Source organism: Aulonocara stuartgranti (assembly GCF_965226115.1).
Source record: "Aulonocara stuartgranti genome assembly, chromosome: 3".
NCBI lineage: Eukaryota > Metazoa > Chordata > Actinopteri > Cichliformes > Cichlidae > Aulonocara > Aulonocara stuartgranti.
In genome coordinates, this window is record NC_138941.1 from 44682296 (window position 1) to 44709705 (window position 27410).

The window sequence follows — 27410 nt, forward strand, 5'->3', positions numbered from 1 at the left end:
GTAGAGTTAGAAACTCAGCCTAATTTGCATCAATACACAAATTTATTAACATTACTCAACTTTTGAAACCAGAGACCTTTTATGCATATGAAAGTGTAGGATAATCACAAATGTGTGGAAATAAATGTAACCAGCCTCTCACACAAACAGCTGGAACAACCTCTGAGTCAAACCCAGAGTTAGATTATTGTTATATACACCTTCTTTTTTACTGGCTTATACAGAAGTAAGAAGACGTCTACAGATTGTTGATGCTGTACAGCCAACAATGTGTGTTCAGACAGTTTGTAGTTTATGATTTATACTCATTTGTTAGAGCTGAATAAAAATCTAAGAGGACTTTTTGGAACTTTGCTGAAACAAGTTTAACTGTAAGGTTGATGGAACCAAACTTATTATACTGAACTAAGAGTAAAATTTAAACCTAGATGTGAAAACAATATATAGTTAAGTAGAATAAAAATAAAAACTGGACTTTGAAAAAAATAAGTCAAATACAGTGAAACATTTTATTCGATTAGGAATGCTAAAATAAAATATAGTTTAGTATTGTTTGGAAAAAATATGATTACAACTTGTCTGACGAGGCAGTGAATGTACATGCACTCATTTTGCCTCTGCAATGCCGTCCATACAAAACAAGAAAATCCACTCTGGAAACAAACTAAAATTAAACTGAATTCAAAGCAAAAAGTAAAAATGAAATAATCATTTATAAAACTAATTATACAAATCAGAACTATAATAACAGAGTCACTGACAGTTGTATGATGAGGTAAACCTGAAGCATTTTTATGTGCAACTCTAGTCTCACTGTGTTGCATTTATTATCAACTATAAATGGAAAAGATATATTTACATGTTCTTTCTCCTTCCTGCTCTTGCTCGTTCGACAGACAACAGTGCAGTGTTATATTTATGTTTTCAACAGCATCACATCCCCGTTTCATATCTGATATATACACTGGATCCTTCTGGTGAAAATTTTTAATATTCAAATGTTGACCTTTGGGAAATAAGATCTCTGTTTTAGTGTAGCCCATAACATTTACTCAACAGCAGTTTTCATGAACACACTGAGGAGAGACATCAAGGAGAGAACTAACCAGATGTAAGTTTAATTTTGTTTATTTTGTTTTTTTGTCATTTTATCTTTGTACATAAGTACAGGTCGAATGTAGATGATGTCATTACTCAATATTTCTGTTTTTCAGTTTTCTATATGACGCAAATATTTGAATTAATCAATTTATATTTTTCAACCAAATATAAAAAGAAAAATATTTAACATTAGTAACGTTTCAGTGCAGTCGAGCACTGAAATTTTTCCACTACACTCGTCTAGTATAAAAATTATCCAGACTACAAAAGCTAAAATTTGGGACTGATTGTGGGTAAAGGTTCACTCATGATTAGCCCAAAAACTCAATATCAGGCTGAACCACAACATGCACTTCTTTAACCCAACAAAACTTTTCAAAGGATTATCTTTATATTTAACCATCATGTGTAAGTATTAAAAACTTCACAGTCAATGAAATATAACACACAATATAAAGCACATACAAGTAAATTACTAAATGCATATGAACTTGTGTTTTTCAATGACCTGGCATTGGGCACTAATTTACAAGCATTTAGCTGCAACTCTTCATTCATCTTTCCCTCTGTCCTCCTCCTTTCTTTATTCCTCTACATTACACTGGGCGACTTGTTTAATGTAATGTGTGGAAAGAGTTTAAAGTATTTCAGTTCACTTTGTATTATAATAAATTCATGATTTGGAGTTTGTATGAATATGTTTCTGCATTGATCCTTTTTGATTGTGGTTTGCATATTTCAGCCTGACATGCACTGTTCATGCAGCACATAAGAGTTACCAAACTGGCTCTATGTCAGCTCAAATATGTCTGATATAAAAGATGCTGCGGAGTTTATTAATTATTTATTTTATTTATCAGCTCAATTTCATCTGGTTTAATGAAAATATTTGGACTCCTGACACTCTTTATGAACCCTGTGGCTCAAACAGCACAGCATTCATGAGTTTGAGTTTATGGTTGTCAAACTTCTATCTGGTTGATTCAGAACTTATAAAATCTATATAATTTGCACAATGAAAGTCACCTTTTCACTGAGCATGATATTTGTTTCCTACTCACAGCACAGAATTTGTTTACAACTAAAAGCAGAAGTAGAGTTAAAAACGCAGCCTAATTTGTATCAACACGCACATTTATTAAAATGACTGAAGTTTGGAAAATGGAGACTTTTTTATATAAAAGTGTAGCGTAATCAGAAATACTTGGAAATAAACATAACCAGCCTCTCACACAAACAGCTGTAATAATCTACAGGCTGGCCTGCACGTCAGAGCAGGATAAGTGGTTAAGAGGATGGATCCATCTTAACATTATATATTATAAGAACTTTATGTTTTTTATGTAATAATCTTCATTTAGTTGATAACCTGTAGCAAGTACCTGAGTAACTGTAAAGTGGTTACTATTGTTATAAACACCTGCTTCATGAGGCTGATAACATCCAAAGCGTGTGTATATTAAACGTTGTTGAACCTGAAAAGACTTGTTTCGTCAATTAAATACTGTCAGTTTGAGAGGTTCGGATTAAAAATGATTAGATGTCTGAGTAACTGCAGCTGAAACAGTGATGTCATGATTCATAATGCTTCACACTATTTTTCCTTATCAGGCTTCTTGTCATATATATTTTACATTTCCTACCATGATATATTGATCCATCTTTTCTTTCCTGACATAAAGTTTGCATCAAAGACGTTCTGTTTAAATCTTTGTTTCCTTGAGTAATAAAACATCACTTTCATCTGTCAGATCAAAGATGCAGTGGAGTCTGTATCTGCTTATTCTGATGGGTAAGTGGATTGTTTCACCCGATGTACTGTTTTAAATTTAAAATGAACACAGATTAATGTTGGTTCATTAAACATTTGCAATATTTCTACCAATGTATTCACTGAATATAGATTCATGTTTATCTGGCAAACCTTTTCTCCATCATCTAAATTAGTTTCTTGCATCAACACATTTCTTTCAGTTTTTGGGGGTCAGTTTCTTGTTGACATGTCAGCTGTATAAATATCATTTTAGTGAAGAAGCTCAAAGATATTTAAAATGATTCGATCAAAATGTTTGACAAATCATTGCACTCATTCTCATTTATATGACAGTTTTAACCTGAAAAGTTTAATTTGCTAATCAGATTTTTATTTTATCATATTTCTGTATTTCAGGTCAGTGTTGCCTCTTTACATGCTGCCTGTATGAGTACCACTTTATTGAAGAAAACAAGAGCTGGTATGAAGCACAGAGATACTGCAGAGAGAATTATACAGACCTGGCCAAAGTGTTTGACATGACAGACATGAGCAGACTCCGTAACTCAGCACAGAATCAAAGAGAAGCCTGGATTGGACTGAACAACGACACAGGTGGAAACAGGACGTGGCGTTGGTCTCTGCCAGGAGTGGAATACATTCATAATGACAGCAGCTGGAATCTGGATGGAAGAACTGGTAATGAGCCACCTGGAAACTGTGGGAGGAAAAGATACGATAATGGAGATAAAAAGCTGGTAGATGTTTCATGTTCCCATCCTATGTGGTTCATCTGCTACGATGGTGAGGAGATGTGAATACTACTAAACGTTATTATAGTATCATGATATTAAGTAATCACATAATTGTCATTTCAGAAAAAAGTTTCAGGAGACAAATAATTGAAGGATGTCATTGTGTTTTATTCTGTTGGTTTCACAGGAATGAAGAAAGACAATAAAACATTCCATTTGATTCAAGAGCCAAACAAAATTTGGACAGAGGCTCAGAGCTACTGCAGATCAAATCACACTGACTTGGCCAGTGGATTCGATCAGGTAGATGGAGAAGAAATGAAGGCCCTGTTTAACAACTATACCTTTAGCGCATGGGTCGGTCTGTTCAGAGACAGCTGGAGGTGGTCAGATGGGAGTGATTCCTCTTTCAGATACTGGGATATGGAGTTATTCAATGATGAACAAAGCAACAAGAAATGTGCTATGACTCTGTTAAACAGATCAGGAAACTGGAGCTCTGATGAATGTGACGAAAAAAAACCCTTCTTCTGTTATGATGGTGAGTTTTACAATGAGTATATTTTTACAATGCTAAAAATACTATCAATACGAAGTATTTTTTCTACTTATTTTTTGTTTTTCATAATATAAAAAGAAGTAGTGACTGTAAAATAGCCACAGCACTCCTTGCTCTGTCTCCTTTTTTAATACCAATACTCATTGAAGTTATTTATTTTTAACAGATAATTTGATCCTGATCAAAGAAAACAAGACCTGGGAGGAGGCCCTGTATTACTGCAGAGAGAACTACAATGACCTGGTGTCCATTACTAACTCCAATGAACAGAACTGGATCCAGGAGAAAGTCAAGCAGGCCAACTCTACCTACGTATGGCTTGGACTGCGCTACACCTGCACTCTAGGTTTCTGGTTCTGGGTCACTGATGAGGTAGTTGACTATAAAAACTGGGACTCTGACGGAACGACTGATGGCTGTGACATGTCTGGAGCCATGAATAGAGAACGCCCACATAAGTGGTCCAAACAAGCTGATAATAAAATGTTTAATTTCATCTGTTCTAAGAAGTAAAATCCTCTCTGATTATTGATCAAAAGGGTTTGCATTTATTTACTTTGTGTTTGGGGTGTGTTGATTTTTAAAAAGTTTCTTCAAAAGCATTCTGGGAAATGTGGATTCAAGTAGTTTTGGTGGGAGTTTGTATGGTTTGTATTTTGTACCTCACAATATCTAAAGCTGCTTGAGGTGACTGTTGTTGTGATTTTTTGCTTGGTAAGTAAAAATGGATTGAATCATATTTTTATATTTTTATAAAATATTGCTGGTAGTTTTTTCTTTGTTTGTTTTTAAAAATATAATTTTAGACTTCAAAATGTTAACTTTTTCACTTCTTTTACTTCAATGTCGTTTTTAATAATTCATCTTGGCACTAGCTGCTCAAACCCCAAATTACTGTATTGATTCAGTAATAATTGAGGTAAAACCATAATTACAGTTGAGAAGCTGTAATTGTGATTTACTCGACATGAAAGAAAAGCTAAATATCAAATTAATATAGATTAAGTAGCTTAAAAGATCCAATTTCATAAGGACTTCCATTTCTACATGGAAACGGTTTTATGTAAATGCTATAATGTATAATATTATGAAGTTTAATATTAGTTAGTATATGTTGCATTAAGGTAAAATCCCAAGGTAAAGTTCCTCATCCTTGTACAGTGCACAGTGGTACCTCACACCTGCTGCTTATTGTCTTCATCAGCTCACTGGTATTTAAGAACCAGCTGATTGCACCAGACTGTGTGCATGAGTGATGAGCAGGCGCTTTCTTCTTCTTGTTCTCTTTCAAATTGCAGTTTTTCTGCTGTGAGCAGTTCAGACTTCCTCTGGTAAAACAAGGCTTTGTGAAGCTCTGAACCTTGTTGAACCACTGTGTGAAAAGATGATTGAAGCTTCAGTTATTACACTCTTGGGGGACATCTACTGGTGACAGTAGTTGTTGTACAGCCAAATGAAGCCTTACAAATGTGATTGAAATATTTTATAAAATTGTAAGAAACAGAAACTTGAAAACATTATTCAAATGTCCTGACTTCATTTGATATGTCTTTGGTGTTTGTATCTCATTTTAAATACTGCCTGAATATGTTCATCTATAAAATAATGAGGAATAAAACATGTTAAAAAGAGAGTGTGAAATCGATCTGTTGATTGTAAATTTCAGGAGAGAGGAAAGATGTATCCTTACAATCCAGTGAGCCAGTAGGTGTGATTGATGTTCTTTTTTAGAAACTCCACACAGATAATGTCAGTTTCATCATCATCATCATCATCATCATCATCATCATCATCATCATCATCATCATCATCGTTTATTATATAGCACCAGACAGACCAAAGTGCTGAACAACACAAAAACAAAGAAAAGCAAAACATAGTATAAAATAATAGGAGGGACTTAAAAGCCAGGGAATAAAACGGGTTTTCAATCCGGACTTAGAGAGCTGCACTGAAGACACTTGTCTGATATGAAAGGGAAGGTTGTTCCAAAGCATCGGAGCTGCAATTGAGAAAGCTCGATCTCCTCTGAGTTTCAGCCGCGACTTAGGGACTGACAACAGCAAGTGATCAGCTAAACGGAGAGAGTGAGTAGGAACATGAGGCTTCAACAAATCAGATAAATAAACAGGGGCCAAAACATTTAAAATTTTTAAAACCAATAAAGGACTTTAAAACGGATCCTAAAAACAATAGGAAGCCAATGTAGTGAAGCCAGAACCGGAGTGATACGGTCAAATTTCCTTCTACGAGTTAAAAAAAGTGCTGCCGCATTTTGCATTAATTGCAAGCATGACAGGGTGCCTAACCCAACCCCAATTAAAAGGGAATTGCAATAGTCCAAACGTGAGGTAATAAAGGCATGAATAACAGTTTCCAAATTACGTTTGGAAAGTAAAGGCTTGACCTTCGATAGGCGTCTGAGGTGATAAAAAGACGATTTATCCGCCCCATTTACATGACCATCAAAGGTAAGTGCAGAATCAAAATTCACACCAAGATTTACGATTGAACTTTTCAGAAGGGAGGTCAAAACACCAATGTCAGCAAATGGAGAAACAATAGAGCAATGCAGGCTAAATAAAATTTCTTCATTATCATTAAAATTTAAACAGTTATTTGCCATCCACAGTTTAACGTCACTGAGACAGTCAAGTGATGATTGACAGGGAGAAGTATCCAGGTAGCTAAAAGCTAAATAAAGCTGATAATCATCCGCACACACAACAGCAAAGGCAAATGGCCAAGTTCACATAAACAGAGTGAGTTAAGTGCTTTAATGAACTAGTACCAGCTGGCTGTACCTTTTTTAATGTTCAGAGAGTTTCTGGTTTTGGAGGAGGGCTCGCTAAGGTTTTTAAGACACGTTTGGACTTGAAACAGCTGTTCCCATCAACTCGCTACACAAGCTTTTTTGATATTTAATGGATCGGATATCCGATCCAGTAATTTAGGTCAGTATCGGACTGATACAGATACGTAATATCGGATCGGTCCATCTCTAGTCAGAACTGCTGCAGATATCTTCACACTGACTCAACCAGTGGACTTCAGGTGGAAGGAAAAGAATTTGCGGACCTGATCTAAGGACTCGCTGATGAGTGTGATGATGACCACCTCCTGTTCAAAGACACCTGGAGGTGGTCAAATGAGAGTAATTTCTCTTTGAGAGAAATTGATGAACTGATTAGAACAAAGCAACAAGATATGTGGTATGACTATTTTAAAGAGATTAGCCAAACTGACTTTTGATGCTTGTAAGAAGACAAAATCTTTGCTCCATTATGGTGGTAAGTTTGTACAAAGATTTTTCTCAGTTTCTCCAAATGGAGCACCACTGGCATCACTGAGAAGATTCATCATATTGCATTTGAACAGTCATTTGTACATTTATGTTGAAAAAGCAGAACAATTTTAATCTAATCTGGAAGACAAGATGTATATTGTTCAAGAAATATGAACCTACAGAGGACTGAATTTAAAGACAGCCTAAAAATCTAAATGAAAATGATCAAGCAGGCTAGCAAGTATTTAAATGCAGTGTATTTAGATATTCACAAAGGTGGAAAATAACGAATTACATTTACTTGTGTTACTGTAATTGAGTAGTTTTTTTGTGTATTCGTACTTTTTAAAGTCATTTTTCAAGTCGGTAATTTTACTTTTACTTAAGTATATTTTTTAAAAAGTATTGTACTTCACTACATTTTCAATCACACCCGTTACTGAGTAAATTAAAAGAACAAACAAACAAAAAAAACCCAACATTGCGCTTCGGAAATACTGCAGGGAATGATGGGTAGTAGAACAAATTAGCGTTGGGTCACGATAAAGATGGAGTCTGACATCGGTGGTACGGATCCAGCGAAAAAAGAAACCCCATCGAATTCTGCTGACCCTGAACTCGAAGAAACCGATGTGAACCCCTGGCCGTATTTAAGGGACCATTTTGGCTTCAAGTGCAAGAAAGGCAACAGCTTTATTATGCAGTGCAAGCTGTGTTTGCCCAGAGAGACCGAGTTAGCAGCTTTTAGAAATTCCACATCAAACCTGCGCAAGCATGTAGAGGTAAGTTAAATGAAACTTGTACTTTTATTTTAGCAAAAAAGGCTGTGCTCAAGTTAATCACATTAAGTTAAGACATAAGCTGTTATTGGGCACGTTGTTGTCCACGCAACTTAAAAATTTTTTTACTCGATTGGTAAATTGCCAAAAGAAAATGTGTTTACTTTTCCTGTTTGTTAATAATAATAATTTATTTTAAAAAAATTTGTTAAATTAGACAGAAGACAGAAGTGGCTACTTTCTTACTTGACCCACATATGTTCACACTGCAGGCAAAAGAATAACATGTGCTATGTGCAGAGGTGTTTTTTTTCTGTTCTCAAACTGATCTCCCTGTTGGAGCTCAGTCTGGGGGGAGTTATTTTTTTCTCCTTATCTTTCCTCATGTTGTGCATTCTCCATCGTTATACCTCTCTGACCTGTCTTCCCCATGCGATGTTTGTGTAATGTATGTATGGTCGGAGGGTAAGATGACGCTGGCAAAGGTCGGCAGCCTTAACCCAATTTCCTTCGGGGTCAACCTTCAGGATCAATAAAGTTTTATTGAATTGAATTGAATTGAATTGAATTGAATTGAATTGCTCCTCAAAATTAACAGAGCAGGGCCAAGTTTAAAAAATTAGAACACATTTTTATAGCAGCTGCCGTACAGCTCAATTCAGTACTTGTTCTCTTATTTGACAGTTTAGAACACATTCACATGTAAAAGAATTAAATGGTTTTGACAGTTTGGTTGGTTGGTTTGGTGACCATTATCCATTTTGATGTATAGACTTGCAGTTTAACCGCCACTGCACTTTAATTTGTAAAGATTTTCTTTTAATTAAAAAACAACTACTTTGAGATTTATCCCATTGTCTGTTTTGCACTACTCAGAAGAGGCTGTCCTCCTGCTGACAAAAAAGTAACTATGTAACTTTTACTCTGAGTAAATTTTAAATGAGCTACTAGGTAATTTTACTTGTACTTGAGTAAAATATTTTAGTACTCTTTCCACCTCTGGATATTCATCATAAGATAATTGGGCACTAAAGCTGTAGCTTCACTGAATCTACTTGCTGACTCTGTAAACAGTGTTGATTTGCTGGTGAAAATGTTGATTGTCAGTTTAGAGATTTATACTAAATGCCCAGAACACTAAGAAGTTCTAAATTTTTTTTTAAAAAAATTATCCTTTAGTAAAACAGGTACACATCAGGAGTTTGAATTTTACCAGACCTGAAGACGGTGTAACTGCAAAAATAATAGCTCGCATATTTCTAGCTATGATCAGCACCATGCACAAGAACCACAGTCAGATCGGAAGAATGGACGCATTTATCTAAAGTGACATAAAGACAGCTGTGATGTCTGAAACAAAAGAAGCAACCAGTCATTTATAGATTAACTGACTGGATGGGGTTATTGCACCAAACAGCGACAGTTATTATAGAATTCTTCATTCAACAATCATTTCCAAAGGACCAGCTTCTACATATATTACACACATATATTGCAGCATGTGTGCATAATCACAAGTTGTCATAAAACATGAACTATCCACCCTTCAGAACGTCAACTTTCAGACATTGTGCTTTAGCAAACTGATTGACAGCATTGCTCAAATCCAAACTGTTGGGGGTAAAGTCATCCTTTTTTCCTCCCTCCTCTCCTTAGCATCGCTTCATTTCCTGCTGGTCATAAGATGCTACTGTGCTGACTAGCTATTCTATGAGATGCTTGCCAAAAAACAGACTTTTTTTGGTGCTGGGTATTTCAAAAATAAAGGTCCATTAAAGGCAGTGATGTGAAACACTACAGGCCTCAGCAAAGATCACACAGTAATCCAAGAGCTGTAGCTCACAAGTTTCAGCCAGTGAGCGAAGCAACAGAAACAGCAGAAGTGAGGCAGGAAAGTGCAGTGTAACCACCTCATGAACCAGCAAAAGTGTTAGTCTTCAGTTTCATCATCATCTCTGTAAATACAGAAGGAACCTGCAACAGAAGATGGAGGATACAGAGTCAGAGGAACATATGGACAACAAGGAACCGGTACCAGAGCCAAGATACAGAGGAAGTACCACGATACAGAGATCAAGCACAGCATGTTTACATATATACAAATGTGCTCGTGCAAGATGGGTGAAGGTAGGGTGCATTTAACAAAAGGTGAGCTGTTTATTGAGGCTTGTGTCAAAAGTACAAAACCAAGGAAAATTACAAAATAAAAAGAGAAACTACCAAAACTAGACAACATTGACACAAGAGGACACAGGTGAAGTACATGAACAGACACTGACAAACGACAGAGAGAAACATAGACAATATATACATAGAGGGGTAATTAAGAAAATAGGAAACACCGGGGAACACAGCTGAAACTCATCAGGGAAACAAGTCTGTGGAAAGTGAAAATGAACACTGAGTGCACAGTACAAAGATTACCAAAATAAATCAGAAAGCAGGAGGACATTGGACTAAAACACACTAACTTGACACAGAAAATAAAACAAACACAAATGGCTGTTTGTTAGAGACACACAGGACAAAACAAAGGAAGGTTAAAGGAAGCAGGATGGAAAATAACTCAATGGAAAAATAACATAAACACATGAATAGTGTTAAATATCAATGTGTCACCATAGTCCTGTCCCACACGGCTCACCCTTGCGTCCGCGAGCGATTGGGGCAACCACACCCTAGGTTAATTCTGCTTACTCTTTTCAGTCGCTATCCACAACAGCCAATTAGTTTACTCGGCTTATTTACTTAATACATCCCCAATTTAGTTGCTCTAACGCACTGGGACGGATCACACACCGCCTCTTTGTCTACTGCAGCAAATTGACCTGAGTACTCGAACAACTTAGCGAACAGACAGTTTAGATAAGCTCCAATATGCACACTTTAGATTAAAGGTGGTGCTTAGCTTTTTAAGATGACCTGGGTCGCTGTTCGCTTCGCTGGTCGAACTCCAAACCACCCAATCTGTCTTGCTAATCCCGGACAAGCCGCAAATTGTTAAATATCAACACTTCACTGAATTCTTTTGATTCCTTAGAGGCATCCGATGGGAGACAACACACTGCTCAGTAGACTATTTCACACTTTACTCTCTTACACAATTACTTCTAGAGGGGAGATGCGTCCTGCATGATACGTTGCAGCGGACCTCAAAATATTGACGGACAGTTGACAATTTTATTACTGGTCACCCGATTCTAGTCTAAACAACAGTGTTTCAGTAAGTTTCCACTAAAAGATGGTTCCCTGTTATCTGGGGAGTACAAAATACAAACATAATACGTAATACAAACTGACACATGAACAGAAAGGGAAACTAACATGGAAACAAAAACTGACTGCGTTCAGGGGCCGGTAGGGAGGACATACCAAGATATGACCAAGACAGCCTGGGCATGAAAAGAAACAAAATGAGAAACATTGTTGACTAAACTAGGAATGACCGAGAAATAATACAAGATACTGTAGAAATACAAAGAAATCCCATCATAAATCCCAAACTAAAAAGATTCAAAAGTCCAAAAACAAAACAGTGTGTCAAAGACCCAGAGCCATGACATTCAGCTCTGGAGAGCTAGAGAAAACTAATGCTTGCATGCGTTCCCTGCCTTGTGACTGATACTGCCCCAAACCAATATGGACATGCTAAACTGGAGACCAACATCAGAATGTTGAGTGCATTTTTGCTATATAAGTAATCTGCAACTTTGAAAATGTGTTGTAGAGTTTGTTGCAGTGCTCACCAGACAGTATTAAGTATATGAGTTAAGAGAATAGTCTGTGTTCTCATGTGGTTTGATGAGCACAGCACTAGAGGCAGCCTGTCAACAATGTCATGTTCAGGAATAATCATATATTGATTGCAAATGTTATGGGAAAGCTGAGTGTGAGTGTTAAGTGTGCATTTTGGGTTACGACCAATGAATTCAGCAGTTATTTTTTAATTCTCTAAGTTAGGGGTAGGTAATTTTATGTTAATTTGTTTTATTTCATTTGCAAATGTTTTAACGTGGAATGATGTTAATTTAATGTGATTCTAAAGTAAATATGTTGAATAATGAGGGAATGAGTGAAGTGCATTCAGCCTCCTGTGGCACTGCTTCCTGAACCCACTGTTGCAGAGCTTTCTCTTCACTGAGTCTGCTTGCTTGCTCTCCAAATAATGTGGATTTTATGTTAAAATCCTAGTGTGTTTTCAGTTCACAGACACTAAATCCCTGGGACACCTTGAAGTTATTCATTGTTTCAAAAAATTAACCAATGTATCCTGTAACACAGTCAAGAGCTTGAGTTGTTTTTCTTATTAATCTAAGTTACGGGTATGTGACGATGTAATAATCCACAATTTTGGTCAAATTGGCTACACAGTGCTCCCTAACCTGTGTGCCACTTGATGAAGGCCCAGATATCCCCATGGCACCAGTAACATTTGCTCTCTGCAGTGACTTCCCTCGTGTGCTCCTAGCCTGTTTCTTGGATTACATTTGCCATGATGTGTTTTGTTTTTATTAAGTCTGCCTGTGGATTCTCAATTTATGCTTCTCATCCATCCATCTTCCTCTGTTTTTCCAATCATAAACAGAAGAAGATGGATTGTCATAGGTTATTAGAAAGAAATATATTTTCACCGGTCTGATAGTTTAACAAAGGACATCAAAGGACATTTGAAGTGTATTTTTTTCCATTGTCACTCACCTCTCCCACACAACTGTGAACACATCTCTGAACACCTGATAGCACTTCAGGATTATTATATTTCTTCTGTGTCAGACTCTACATTTTGTGCATCTCTCAACCTAAATGAACACCATCCTTAATATGATAAAGAGATGTTTCCACCGTTGCTTCACAGATATACATTTTTGGGTTGTCAACAAAAGTCCTCAGGAAAAAATGTTGTTTTGTTTTAAATTTTTGAACAGTTAACCAACAGTTAACCACTTTCCCTGAAATTTTACATTACCAAAGTCATTTGTGGAGTTATCGCACCACAAAGCATCCTATATTTATTCAAATAAAAGTAACCCGTGAGAATTATTGTGTTTGACTCAGAGCACACTAAATTATGACAGTCACTCAGATGAGCAAGCAAGCCCTGTTTCTCCTGATTCTGATAGGTTAGCAGATCAGATCTACAGGCATTTTTTTTGTCTCTGTGTGTTCAGTACCTCACCTCTTTCACAATGGCTGTGAAGATGAAGGCTTCGTTAAGGCTTTAACTCACTGCAGAGCCTGAGTTTGATCAGTTCAGAAAAATAATAGTTAAAAAAGTTTTAAAAAACTGTTTGTTTGCCATGTCTTTAGTTTTATGCACACACACACACACACACACACACACACACACACACACGCGCGGAATAATAAAGACGTCTCAGTTTAGCAAAAACACTAAATGCAATTTTCTTTTATAAATTTGGTCAGAAACGGAACTTCATCTGTGCAACAAAGAAAGAAGGAAGGACAAAACATCGTATGCTGAAGCACAAAAGTGGAGGAAAGTTTTCCTCAAACTACACACTGAGTAGAGTAATTACCCTTTATTTCAGTATTTCCCAGAGCGATATTTGAGGCTATTGTTGGATTTAATTTCTTTAAATAATACAGTTCTCCAGTGAGGAAGGAGGAAACGATGCCGTTCACGGCTGGTGACGTCTAAGAAGCTTTGACAGTATGGGCTGGGCTGTTGAGCCTCTGACTGCTGGAAGCTTTCGCCCCAGGTGTGAGTTTGTTTAGTCTTTCCAGTTCACATTATGGGGGACATTTACAAGTATCCCGTTTTCTTCGAGTGTTCCAAACTGAGCGCAGAGCAAAGGAAGAGGATAGAAAACTATTTCCATATTCGTCGCAAATCGGGCGGCGGTGAGTGCGGCTCGGTGACGGACGTGAACGACAAAGTTTACAGCGTCGCGTTTAAGGAGCGAGATGGTAAGTCAAGTGAACTGATTTGAATAAGAGTCTTTTTTGATCTCTTAATGTGAAAACTATTTTGATGGCATGAAAATGAAAGTATGGAAAGCGAAAGTAAGCATGAAAACAGTTTATATTAATCGATTATTGTCCATCATTTTTTGTATGTTTTAATGAATGTGAACAGTTTGAATACGACAGAGTATTTTTACTGTGTATTTATTTTTTAAAGTACATTTTTTTAAAGTATCTGTCACTGCGTCACTGTGGCCATTTAGAAAAACAAGAGAGCATAGTTTCACTTTCACTCTTTTTGTTTAGGGCGAGTGTCACAAACCAGTAAGACGTAATCGTCGCTTGTTATATTGAAAGAAAAAACATCCAAAACTCTGCGTAAAGATATTAGATTACAACTAAAACTCCAAGAAAGAACATTAGCCTACTGAAAAACAACCAAACAAACGAGCTGGCATTCTAATTAAAAGTAAAGCAGATGTGGTACGGGCCCTACAACAACCACGTGACAAGCTTCAGAATCAGAATACTTTATTGATCCCTGGGGGAAATTATTTTTTGTTACAGTGCTCCATTATAAACCAACATTAAGACAAGACAGACAATACGCTAACTAAGAATAGTACAATATATACATTTATATATAGATACATAAATACATACATAAGTCACTCATAAATAAATATTTGGAAAAGAAACATGTGTAGCTGTAGCAGCAAACAGTGTGTTAAGTGGATGCGTTGTACAGGGAGATGGCCACAGGCAGGAAAGATTTCCTGTGTCGTTCAGTGGTGCTTTTCGGTAATCTCAGTCTCTCACTGAACGAGCTCCTGTGACTGACCAGCATGTCATGGAATGGGTGGGAGGTGTTATCCAACATAGTCTTTATCTTGGACAGCATCCGCCTCTCCGACACCACCTTGAGGGAGTCCAGCTCCATCCCCACAACATTGCTGGCCTTACGGATTAGTTTATTAAGTCTGTTGGCATCTGCGACCCTCAGCCTGCTCCCCCAGCATGCAACAGCATAGAGGATCGCACTGGCCACAACAGACTCATAGAAAATCCTCAGCATTTTCTGGCATATGTTGAAGGACCTCAGTCGCCTCAAAAAATAGAGACGACTCTGGCCCTTCCTGTAAAGTGCTGTGGTGTTTTTAGCCCAGTCCAGGGGAAAGTAAGGAAACGGCACACCACGTGATCTGGAGACTTATCCAACTGATGCTGATGCCGGGGGTCCAAAAACAGATCCTTGAAACCCTCATGACTGAGAAGCTGAAACTTCTTGTTTTTTAGCTCTACACTGCAGAATAACTAAATTTATTTTGAAGCATCATGTTTTCTCCATTGTGTATATGAAATATCATTCCTGTTATAAAGGTAGTGAAATAGAAGCATGCAGTGGCACCCTGCTCTTTACTGTACTCAAGTCAAGTGAAAATCCTTGAACCTGAAAGGTTTATGTGCAGTAACAAAAGCAAATGTCACCACCTGTCTGTGCTAATCACATTTATACACATAGATTCACCTGTAGCGGAAAGAGTGAGTCTGTTAGCATGCCGCTGACTGGGTATCTCATGTTAACACACATTTCATATGCAATCAAAATGTAGCGGTAAAAAATAAATAAATAAAAGCTGGGCTTTAAAGACAATGTCTTCTTTTCTGTTTCAGCTCAACAAAGAGTCCTGCAAAAATCTCGGCATGAGTTCAACTTTCCAGATTGTACTCTGGTTCTGACTTTGAGAGACAGCCCAGGACCTCCCATCTCTTCTCCCACATCCTCCTCGTCTCCAGGCCAGCCAGTTAGCCCCAAACTGGATGTAAGCTCTTCACAGGTCAGCTCTGTAATGTGTTATTGCTCTGTAAATGCAACACTATATAACTGAAAACAAAGGAAAAAAGAAAGTGATCAACTCTTTTTGTTGGTTAGACACTGAAAAAGTTTGTTTGTTGATTAAAAAAGACAACCCAGCTGTATAAAACTTGCCAAATGAGTAAAAACAAAATGATGCAGAGGTTAAGCGTAGATAAGCAACATGAGCTTGTTGTTTGTCTTGTTGCAAGAATGGCGCAAAGACACTCAGAAGCAAGTGTGAAAAGATGACTTGTGACGACAGAGTCACAGAAACAAAGACCACATAAATATATATACACATATATATATACACACAAAGGAATGAGATTCCACAAGGGGTAAACAGCAGAGTTGCTAGAAAAAAAAGCTCAATAAACTCTGAAAATAAAACATAAAAGAAACATAAAGTGACACTATTGTAATGGATTGGAATTACATATCACCCCAACAACCATTGTGAAAGAACAGAAGATGGTTTAGTGTATTTTTCCAGTCTTGAAAACCTCAAATAATATTAATCTTTAAGACTTAAACAAATTAAAACTCTTAATGAAGGTAAAATGTGGAAATATATCTTTTTATTATTAACAACCATTATTTGGCATATCTTTCTGCAGAATCAGCAGTCATCTCCTGCATCAAGCCTGACACTCAGTGGTGAAGAATACGAACCAACTATCGATAGCTATCTCCTCCGTTACTTAAGTGAATGTCCAAAGGCTGGAAAAGAACTGGAGACAGAGCTTTTCTCTGTGGGCTGCAGTGCTCAGCTTTTCCCAGATAAGGTTTTAGTCAGAAGAGATCAACCATGTGCTGCAGATGTTAACTGGAAAGCTGAGGTAGACAAGGTTTTTGATGGCTACCTGTCCCACTATGAGGTGGATGCTCGCAATGTCAAAGCTTTGCTCCAGTCCTTGAACTCTCCAAAGACAACAGATGAGGTGAAGGTGTACAGCGAGCTTGGGTTGACAGTGGTGGTTGGGAGACAGTCTAAGGTGAACGCCAAGTTATTGGAAGTCAAGGGCATAAGAGGTAAACTTGGATCAGCATCAGGTGAGAGTGAGAAGCAAAACAGTATTCGTCGACTGGGTGAGGCCAAACTCCGTCTCCTCTGGAGAGAGATTGAGCAAAGTTTGGGAGAACATTTTCCAGAGGTGAAAGCCACACAGGGTGACGAAGGTCAGCTGACTTTGGCAGGTACTGTGGAGGAGATTCTTAAGGCTGGACAGCTAGTATCCGATAAGGAGAAATTGGTGTTAGACCGCACAGTTTCTGACAAGAGCCCACATTTTTTCAGCTTCCTCAGAAAGGTGTATGGAGGGCCAAGGGTGCTAGGTGATTTTTTAGGTGTCGGTGACAAGGTGGAAATAGAGTTAAGAGACACAGAGCTACTTTTCTTTGCACTGTCAGCTGGTAAACTTGATGATGTGGAAAAAAACCTGCAAGAAAAATTCAAGGATGTCAGGTTTGAAGTTCCGAACTGCTCCATTGTGCCACTGGAGCTTCGGGAAAAACTTAATTCCAAGACAAATAAGATGAATCAAGGGCAGTGTAGGGCTCAAGTTGTGTTTACCTCAGACAGCATTGTGTACTTAGTGGGCCACAGCAAAGAGGTTGAAGAGCTGAGCGACATTGTCACACAGTTTATTTTGGACCAGGCAAGTGTAGAAGGACATGTCGCTCTCCCTTTCCCAGAGTTGCTAGAACTCTTACCAGACCTGTTGCAGCTGTTTAAGTGTGACTCTTCAGAGGTTACCTTACGTCCTTTAACATCTTCCTCTAGACCAGTGGTGCTACTGGAAGGCCCATCTGGAAAAGTGACTGAGTTTAGGAATAAGCTGGGTCCACTTCTTCAGTCCCTTGTTAGGGACAGAGTCAGCATTAGCATGCCAGGGGCAGTAAGGTTTTTTGAAGGTCTCGCTGGACGAAATACTCTCGTAAGTGTTGGTCAATCCTACAAGTGTCTCATACAGCTTGAAGAACAGAATCATGTTAGTAGAAAAAATTCAGGAGTTACCAAATACAACCTTTGCGATGGGCTCCAGGTGTTGGTCTGTCAGGGTGACATCACCACACAATGGGCTGATGCTCTGGTGAATGCTGCTAATGAAGATCTGGAACATGGTGGTGGTGTGGCTGCAGCACTGAGTAAAGCAGGTGGCCCTCAGGTGCAGATAGAGTGCAGAGCCATGGTGAAGCAAATTGGAAAAATCCCTACAGGTGATGTGGCAATGACCACCGGCGGAAACCTGAAATGCAAGAAACTGCTGCATGCAGTTGGGCCTGTTAATGGAAAATGTGGTGGCAAAGAGAGAATGCTACTGGAAAAGACTGTCAGCTCTGCTCTGAATTTAGCAGAAATGAAGAAGTTTACATCCATAGCCATGCCCTGTATCAGCTCGGGTTTGTTCTGTGTTCCTCTTACTGTGTGCGCTGAGGCTATTGCAACTGCTGTTAAAGAGTTTGGCAGTCAGGGAGGTCGAAGTCTGAGCAAAATCATCCTAATAGATAAGAAAGAAGAGGTGGTGAGGGCCATGCGGGATGCGTGTGACAGAATTCTTCGAGGGACAAGTACCGAACTCCAGCCAAATGCATCTGGCCCAAATACAGCGGGACAAGCCACTGCTGGCTCTACTGGGTGCTGCGTCCAAGTGGAGATCGTTCAGGGAACACTAGAGAACCAACAGGTAAAATACTAGTGAGCACAATTGAATATTTCTATATAAAGGTTGAATATACAGTTCTGCAGTAGTACTAGGGGTTTATTTACACCTACATATATCAGCTAATATTAGCCATTTGCTAAAATGCTGGTCTCAGTATTAATAAAGACTAAAAATATGACATGAAAATTTGAAAAGTAAACAAGAGATGAGAGAAACAGGGTTGCACCACATTACAAGTATTAATGTTGCAAAGTTGAGCCACAGAAAGCGCTTTGTAATGTCCCTGTTGCCTAAATGTTTGTGGAGCATCACAAATATAACCAGCTGATCCACGTAGAGTTGTGAGGCAGAATAAAGCAAGATTATTAGTAACTGCATTTTCATATTATTTTATTAAGGGCTCACAAATAACTACACATTAACCAATGTCATGGAAATTTGTATTTGTTTCGTGTATGAAAGGAAGAAGTTATTGGCTGATTTATTAGATTTTTAAATTAATTGACATGATGATCAAGATCTTTAAAACTGAATAAAATTTGCTTTTGATTTAAGGTTGATGTCCTCGTATCTCCTATGGTTGCCCATGATCCTGTTTCTTCTCGTGTTGGAAGTGGGCTGTTAAAAGTGATTGGGCCTCAGATGATTGCAAAGTTTCATCAGGAAGCAGGAGGTGTGACACTGCCTGGTGAAATAGTGTTGGTGGAGAACTTACCTCCTCTGCAATGCAAAGCAGTGGTCTTCCTCAACCTAATTTCCTGGGACAACAATCAAAATGGAACAGCAGTCCAGGTGAACTAAGAGGGAATTCTGTGTGCTGTTATAGGTTTTTGTGACTCAGATTTACAACCCTAATGATAAATTAATCTTCCAGGTGCTGAGACAGGGAATCAGAAAAATTCTGGCATCCTGTCAGATCAGAGGTTTTAGTTCAGTTGCCTTTCCTGTGCTCGGGACGGGTGCTGTCCTACAATTTCCTCACAGCGTGGCATCCAGGGTTCTTCTGGAGGAGGTTGATGAATTTGAAAAGAACAGAATCAACAGTCCACCTTTCCTGGTGCGTGTTGTGATTCATCCCAGTGACAAAGATTCAAGCAAGGTAAAGGCCATTTAATTACAGTCCTTTGTTTCAAAAATAAAAATAAAAATGGTTAGCTACTAAATGTGTTGGTCAGTGGACAACCTTTCACTACCAAGAAGAAATACAACTGACTACTGAAAGAGCATCACTTTGTTTTTATCTGCAGGCCTTCCAGTCTGTGCAGGGAAATCTGCATCTCAGAGGATTCACAAATGATATTAACCCAGATCAAGGTTGGGAGGTTTTCATTTTGAATTTTAAAATAATTAAAAACATGCGTAAATTTCTTCTTTAGAAATTAAATGAATTCATCCTTAAGACCACATTAATTATCTGATTCCAAAGAGGCAGGAAAACACCACATAAGTGTAACACACTTATGTATAAATAGATAATTTTATTATTTTTTAGTTTTTTACAATATTTTATCTGGAGGCAGAAAGTTGTTTATTGCTTTATAACAATTTGTGAAAATTGTGACTATTTACTGTATCATATTTAACCATGACTCTTTCTTATTTCTGTCACTTTAGAGTCCTTTTACCGCCATGTCTCTCTGTCTGATCATGAGGTCACAGCCATGTTGGGTGCGGTCAAGGTTCAGATGCTCCGTGGAGACATCTTAAATGGGGGCACCGATGTCATTGTCAATACGACTGACTTCTCTCACTCTTCTGGTATAATCTAAATGTTGTATTTATTACTGAGCAAAAAATGTGAAAACAGGACCACAAGAGTTTTGTTTATATTTTGCTTAAACTGAAAATGACTCTAGGTTTATATCTAACCGTGTCTGCAGGTGTCTCCAAAGCCATTGTGACAGCAGCAGGGCCATCAGTCCAAGCAGAGTTAGCTCAAAGTAAGTCTTAGGAATAACACTAAACACTAAACATCTTTATAGATTTGTGTTTTTGATTGATTAATCTTTCTTTTTTCTTTCTTTCTTTCTTTGGGAAGGAATTCCATCAGAGTGGATGGTCACCACAGGGCCTGGAATGCTGGGATGCAAGGAAATCATCCACGTTGGCTTTAAATGCGATCCTCAGTTGATTCGCAAGTACTGCAAAAAGATACTGGTGCACTGTGAGAACAAAGGCTACAACTCTGTGTCCTTCCCAGCCATCAATACGGGTTAGTACTCCATACCTGTGTGTATGCTGATATATGTATATGAGTCTGCAAGTGGAAGTGTTTATTTCTGCATCTTATTAGCAGCAAATTAGTGCACACTGAAAAAATGTAGAGCATATAATCAATTATTGTAACATTGTACAATGCACATTACTTTCTCAATAACTGTCTTATATCCTATCAGGAGTGGGGGGTATGTCCTATGATAAAGCTTGTAAAGCCATGCTGGATGGGATAGCTGCAGCTATTGCAAAGATGAAACCAAGTTCTCTCTCACTCATTCGCATTGTCATCATGGAACAACCAGTCTTCCAGGCTTTCAGGTTTGAAATAAAACATCTTCACAACATGAGAGTACATTATACCATAAGCATTGTTTTCCCAATCATATTTCATCGTTTAAATCACCCGCTTTGTGTTTGCAGAAAAGAGCTGGAGAATCGCTTTGGACAAATAACTCCTTGCCACATCAGTCTGAGAGGTTTGTTGTAATTTAAAATTTTGGAAAGTTTCCTTCTGCACTCCCCTTGAACATTAATGAAGATTTCTTTGTTAAACCAGGACTCCAATGAAAAATTAAAAACTATTCAATGAGCATTAGAAATCTTTGACAATTGCCAGTTACAAAATTAACTGACAATTACAGCTGTCAGCAGTTTTCATGAATCTAGTACATCTCAGAAACTTTCTAAAGAAATTCATGTAATAAGTATTCAAGTTTAAATGCAATTTTTCTTTCAGATGTGAGAATAACTCAAGTAACATTCCTTTGATTCATAGCGAGCTAATGTCATAGGTTGTATATAAAAGTTGGACTTAGTTACTTTGACAGTACTGACTGGGTTCCAGACTCAGCCTCAATGTTAGTGTTTTGGCACTGTCCATGTTGGGTTTAAGAGCCAAGAATGACCATATTTAGCTCAGAGGTTAAGTAATAAGTATGCTTATGAAGTAATTAATGTTAAGTACCAGGATAAGAAATACTAGAATTTCACCCACTGATATCTTGAAATAGCTCTACAGCTACCACACAGCAATTCTCACGTTTTGTCAACAAATTCGCCAAAAGAAGCCACCATGACAGGGATGAAGGCCCAGATCAGAGATTTAAGCTGGTGGTGATGAAACCTTGTAGACAGGACTGTAGACAAAGTTTCCACAATCCATAGATGTTTCTGGTATTAAACAGCAATATTGTAGCCTGCTAGCTTGCACACATTAGCAAAAGAAAGCATTAGCATTAGTAACCTGTGCTTTAGGAATATTGAAAATTTAAAGCAACTTCACAGCAGTCTATCTACCTTATTTGATCCTGAACTGCGGTCACAAAATGAGTAATAGTGACCCTAGAGCAGAAGCTGATACTCACTGGGTATTTTCCACTGCCCATTTATTTGCTGCTTTTTTTTCATTTTCTAGAAAAAGCCAAACAAAAGCTCAAGAAGTGGCAAAAGAAACAATCAAATTTCTTCTCTTCAATGGGACCACAAGAAAAAACCTTTGCCTCCTCTAAACCTCAGCAAGCTATGATACGTGTAATAAGCTGTGATCCATACATCACCAAGACCATCCAAAGTGAGCTGGAGAGGATCCTGCAGAAGCACCTGATAAAGAGGGAAGTAGACGTGCAGGAATTTTCAGCGCTTGAGCCCATGGAGCTCGAGGCTGTGCAGGCAAAAATCAGAGTCTTTGGAATAAGCCTGGAGCACAAGAAACATCAACAGAACGCTGGAAATACGGTCAGACCAGAAGCAAGAGCTCAGACGGGGTCAGGAAAAGACGTCTATGTGCTGGAAGGCCTAAAAGAGGACGTTTTGAGTGTCACTGAACTCATAGGCAGAGCAACCCAAGAAGCACTTTTTAAAGACTTTCAAGATAAAGAAGAAGCAATAACAGCTCTAAATGTGCAGTGGTCTTTGAAGGGCATAAATGGAGCCTGGCAGGAGGTGAGTCTGCGTGACAACTACATGTTGGAGTATGCTCATACGCGGGACAAAATCTTTCTTGACATAGATGCACCAGATGGCTCAAGAGTGACTGTAAACCTGAAGACACAAGAAGCCACAAATGGGGTGACAGGAATGACATACAAGCTAAAAAGGATTGAGTCTGGAGGTTTGTCACATTTTCTAGGTTCTCTTTTTTTGTTTTGTTTTGTTTTGTTTTAACCATAGTCACCTGTGTTAAGACCATTCCCTTTTGTGATGTAGAAACTTTGCCTCACTACTTATTTCAGGAAAGTATCTTGCCTTAACCATATGGTTCATTTGTTTGGTTTTTACTTTAGCATTGGAGATGCCAGTTAAATGGGATCCTATGCAGGAAGAATTGTTCATGAAGGTAGAACTGCAGCCTACCTCACAGGAATACCGGGAAATAGCCCAGGGTTTCCTGAAAACAGCCAAATTCAACATTTGCAAAGTGAGTATTCTTACAAGAAATCATGCTTGCTAAGATATTTTAACATAAAACATGAGGCAGTTGACTAATTTGTTTTCTGACCTCAGATTGAGCGTGTGCAAAACCTCTACCTGTGGAACGCCTACAGTGTGTGTAAGCAGCGTATATTTGCCAAGAATGGACAAGCAGAGCTAGGTGAGAAGACTCTCTACCATGGCACGACAGCAGAGTCATGCCAATGCATTGAACGGGACCGATTTGACAGGGGTCACGCAGGAAAACATGGTAAGGCATCTTTTATAATATGTCATTTAAATCCCTCAGCAAGAAAGGACATGCTCCTAAAATGTATCCTAATTTTTGTTGGGTTTTTTGTGTGATTTCATTACAGCTGCAAAGTATGGAAAAGGAGTTTACTTTGCTGTCAATGCAGCATATTCAGCTAACGGATTTTCCCCAGCAGACAAATCAGGCTTAAAGAGGATGTATGTTGTTCGTGTCCTGACTGGCCGTTACACGGTCGGTAAGAGCAGCATGATTTCACCTCCTCCTCGAGGCTCAGATCCCACTGACTGCTACGACAGTCTGGTGGACAACCAGCAGCAGCCCAGCATGTTTGTGATCTTCCATGATGACCAGGCCTACCCAGAATACCTCATTACCTTCAAGTGAGAAGGACTGAGGGAAGTCATGCATCAACACTGTGGGGTCAAAGAAATGTACTATACTGTAAATGTTTCTACTCTGAGTCAATGTTAGATCTCGTTATTTAGATTTTGTATTAAGCAATGTATCCCGGTAATACAGATGTAGTAGTTATTTAAAGTGAATAAGATTTCATCTCAGCTAACTGCGTATTTGAGAGATTTTTAAGAACGGTTGTGAGTCATAACTTTGCCTCATTTGCTCCCAGCAGCCATTAAGTTTCTACAGTACGTAGTTCTTGTGATATGAAAAATGACTCCCTCTTCTTTTGTTCTTTTTTTTATTACAAATGTTCTTCAATAGAACCGTTTATTTTAAATAAAATACTAAGTTTTAATTCGCATAGATACCATAGCATAGACAATTATTATTTTTTTCAATTCCCACAATAATTACATAATTACTTAGAAATAGGTAAGGATTAAGAACATAAAAAAATACTGTATTTATAAGACTTGGGGGGGAGGAGTTTAATATTATCATGGTTATTAAAACAACTTTATTAGATGGAGTACATCTTTGTCAACCACACAAAAAAAACAAATACAACATTTTCAGAAGAGAAAATAAAGTGTACAAAAAATGACACGTCACATTTTTGTCTGATGCCACTTCACATTGGAAAAAGCAAAAATCCAGTGAATGTGCAGTACTTATTTTCATTATCACTGATCTGTTGGTTATCCCAAAGACGAACATTGACCTTGTCTCCAACTTGTAGCATTAAGACTGCACTGTTTGAGGCACTGATGGGATGAGCCTGACTGTGACCATACCATGATACAATCTGGTTTCCATTGTGGTACAGACTGCCACCACTGGTTCCAGTGGTTCTTGCCCACCGGAAAGAAGAAAAGGTGAAATAATAGACTCCTTGAACTGGTGCTGTAAAATACCCTGCATCGAAAAACAACCAGAAAGTAACAGCAATTAATCCAATAATGCTCCTGCTGAATAGAACAGACTGAACAGAAATACTTTTTAAAGATTATAAAATTCTCAGCAGCAGAACAGGGGGAACGCACGTGCGTGCACACACACACACACACACAGCCACACTGGTTTCTAACCTGTTACTGGACTGTAGTGTCCTCCGACGTTGTACAGAACATGTCTGTACACCAGAGGGTAAAGAAAATTTGCTGGCCCAATAGTGGCTTCTGTGGGTAAAGCAGCAGAAAATGCAACCTGACGTTGTCCTAAAAACACCAGAAAATATATTTTAGCTTGTTTCCTCCAAATGAATAAATAAATAAAAGTAACAATAACAAGAATAATCAGTTTTCAAATTATTTAATATTTTTATTATTATACTATAATGTTGCCACCATTCTTAAATGTTATAGAGCTAGAATTGTTTAAACACACAGTGACACCTTTTCATTTTGTTGTTAGTACAACAGCAGTGAAGCTCACAAGAACTGAAACTTTACTAGAAGTTATAAAGAAATTATAATAATAACATCTGTTTTTCACCAGATCTGGTTTGAGCCTTGGTTTGATTAATTCTGAGCTTTAGTATTTAGCCAGTATTTATTCAGCAGAAAACAGTCACCTTTCACCTCAACTAAGTATGAATTCAATAATATCAGAGAGAGATGAGACAAAAAGAGAAGAAAAAGTTTAATGCGTTAGGGCATATAAACATGTGGGGAATTAAACAAGGGGAGTGGAAAAGAATTGGAGATCCTCCAGCAGCCTGAGCACTAAGCTTTATAAAAAAGGAAAGTATTAAACCTAATCTAGAAGAGAGAAGTAGACAGTGTACTATACCTGACACCTGAAACACAAATTAGAAGCTGGTTGAATAAGAGACAGGCCTGAGAGCTGAACGCGCTGCCTCCCATTCTACTCACAAACTCAGAACCAGAAGTTAGTCTGCAGCCTGAGACTAAGTACTCTGTTCGGACAATATTGTGCCGTGAGTTCCTTGTGAGAGAAGGATTTCAAATTTGATTCTGGGTTTTACAGACATCAAATGAAGAGAAGCTAAAATAGAAGAAATCTGTCTGTAGGCACCAAACATGTGAACCTCCCTAATGCTTAATTTTTCGCCTGCAATAAATTAAATTTAGTATTATAACTAAAATGCTTTTGTAACAACAATCATCAAAAATGAGTAATAAAAGACTATTTTGTAAAATAGACTTCATGAAAAGTTACATGGCACAATGACTGCAAAGTTCATTACTTTTATTCATTCATTCAGTTGATTTTTACCAAATATTACCTTCATACATTGTCCTGAGCTCAGTCAGTGTGCTGTTAAGTGCAGCCACCTTCTTCTCACTGGCTTCCAGCTTTCTGTTTGTTTCTTCAAGAGCCCTCACAGTGGCTTTCTGTCGTTCTTCTAGAGCCCCCAGTTCCTTCAGCACCATATGGATGTTGGGTTCACATAGATGGTCAGTTGTTTTGCTTACTGTCCGAGGGGCTGTTGTTTCAGACCCTGGGTCAGCTGACACGTCGTTATTGTTCTCGGCCTTAGTATCTTCATATGAGAGCTCAGTGATCAGGTTCTGATTGATTTCATTCTGATCACCCGTTTCCTCACATTCAGATAAACCAGCAAGTAAACAAATAAGAATAATTACTGTTAATCTCTCCATTTTCCAGGTTAGATGGTATTTCTCCGATTTGTGTGTTTCACTGATGACCACGGTGTAAAGAACCTATTTATAAAAGGGTCTGGGTTAATTATTAGAAATAAAGTGATGAAAAACATCATATAATCTTATGATGATGGAATAAACTTTAACCTTTTTCCTTATTGCCAGTTTGTTATTCAGGACTTTTATGAGTTATATAAAGCATTGGAAATGGAATATACATTTATCACACTCACCAGATTACAAACAGAAAACGTGACTTTATCTTTGACCTGCTTTTTATCTGCACGTGGAATGGGAATAGGGTTGTAGGAGAAACAAGGGGTTGGGTAAAAGTAATTTAAGAGATATAGAAACTATGATAACAGCATGACCACGTTTTAGCTCCTCTTTGTTTTTGCTTATCCCCATGTAAAATATTAACTATTTAAAATGTTTTTTTTCTTGTGTATGTGTTGTTTGATACTGCAAATCAATTTCCCATTGGGGACAATAAAGTTACTATTGATTATTGACCACTGATATTGGTGTGTCTTAGATATAAAAAACTATGTACCGCATAGATTGGTGACATTTGTTCATGAAAGTACATTTAGTTTTCAGCCATAGACTGGTTGGATGTTTATACCACTTGACATCTGTGTCTGTCCAGGGTTAAGATTAGAGTTGAGTTTTGTTTTGTACAATCATCACAGCCCAAAGCTTACACCCAAAGCCTAACTCTAACTCTAGATATGGCACTTTTAAGATGCCAGATCTTTTATATAATTCTTTATGATACCTTTTTGCAAGGGTATTTATTCAT

General features: G+C 37.9%; 2 protein-coding genes across 3 annotated transcripts; both read left to right on the forward strand.

The window, feature by feature from the left end:
- The first annotated feature begins 1051 nt into the window (after positions 1-1051).
- Positions 1052-4907, forward strand: LOC309703972 (C-type mannose receptor 2-like). Of its 2 annotated transcripts, none has more exons than XM_082528916.1 (5): positions 1052-1111; positions 2853-2893; positions 3272-3658; positions 3797-4150; positions 4335-4907. In XM_082528916.1, exons 1-5 carry the CDS (start codon positions 1068-1070, stop codon positions 4679-4681), a joined length of 1173 nt encoding a protein of 390 aa, XP_082385042.1. In that variant the 5' UTR covers positions 1052-1067; the 3' UTR covers positions 4682-4907. The 2 variants fall into 2 exon arrangements, with proteins under 2 accessions (XP_082385042.1, XP_082385043.1); XM_082528917.1 differs by having other exon boundaries at positions 1070-1111; positions 2784-2893.
- An 8784-nt stretch (positions 4908-13691) lies between these two features.
- LOC309700109 (protein mono-ADP-ribosyltransferase PARP14-like) lies at positions 13692-27127 on the forward strand. The gene is made up of 15 exons (XM_082523520.1): positions 13692-14161; positions 15833-15996; positions 16634-18703; positions 19238-19474; positions 19557-19781; positions 19930-19996; positions 20297-20440; positions 20563-20622; positions 20721-20894; positions 21079-21217; positions 21320-21375; positions 22314-23009; positions 23182-23315; positions 23402-23579; positions 23686-27127. Exons 1-15 carry the CDS (start codon positions 13987-13989, stop codon positions 23964-23966), a joined length of 4800 nt encoding a protein of 1599 aa, XP_082379646.1. The 5' UTR covers positions 13692-13986; the 3' UTR covers positions 23967-27127.
- Positions 27128-27410: the final 283 nt, after the last annotated feature.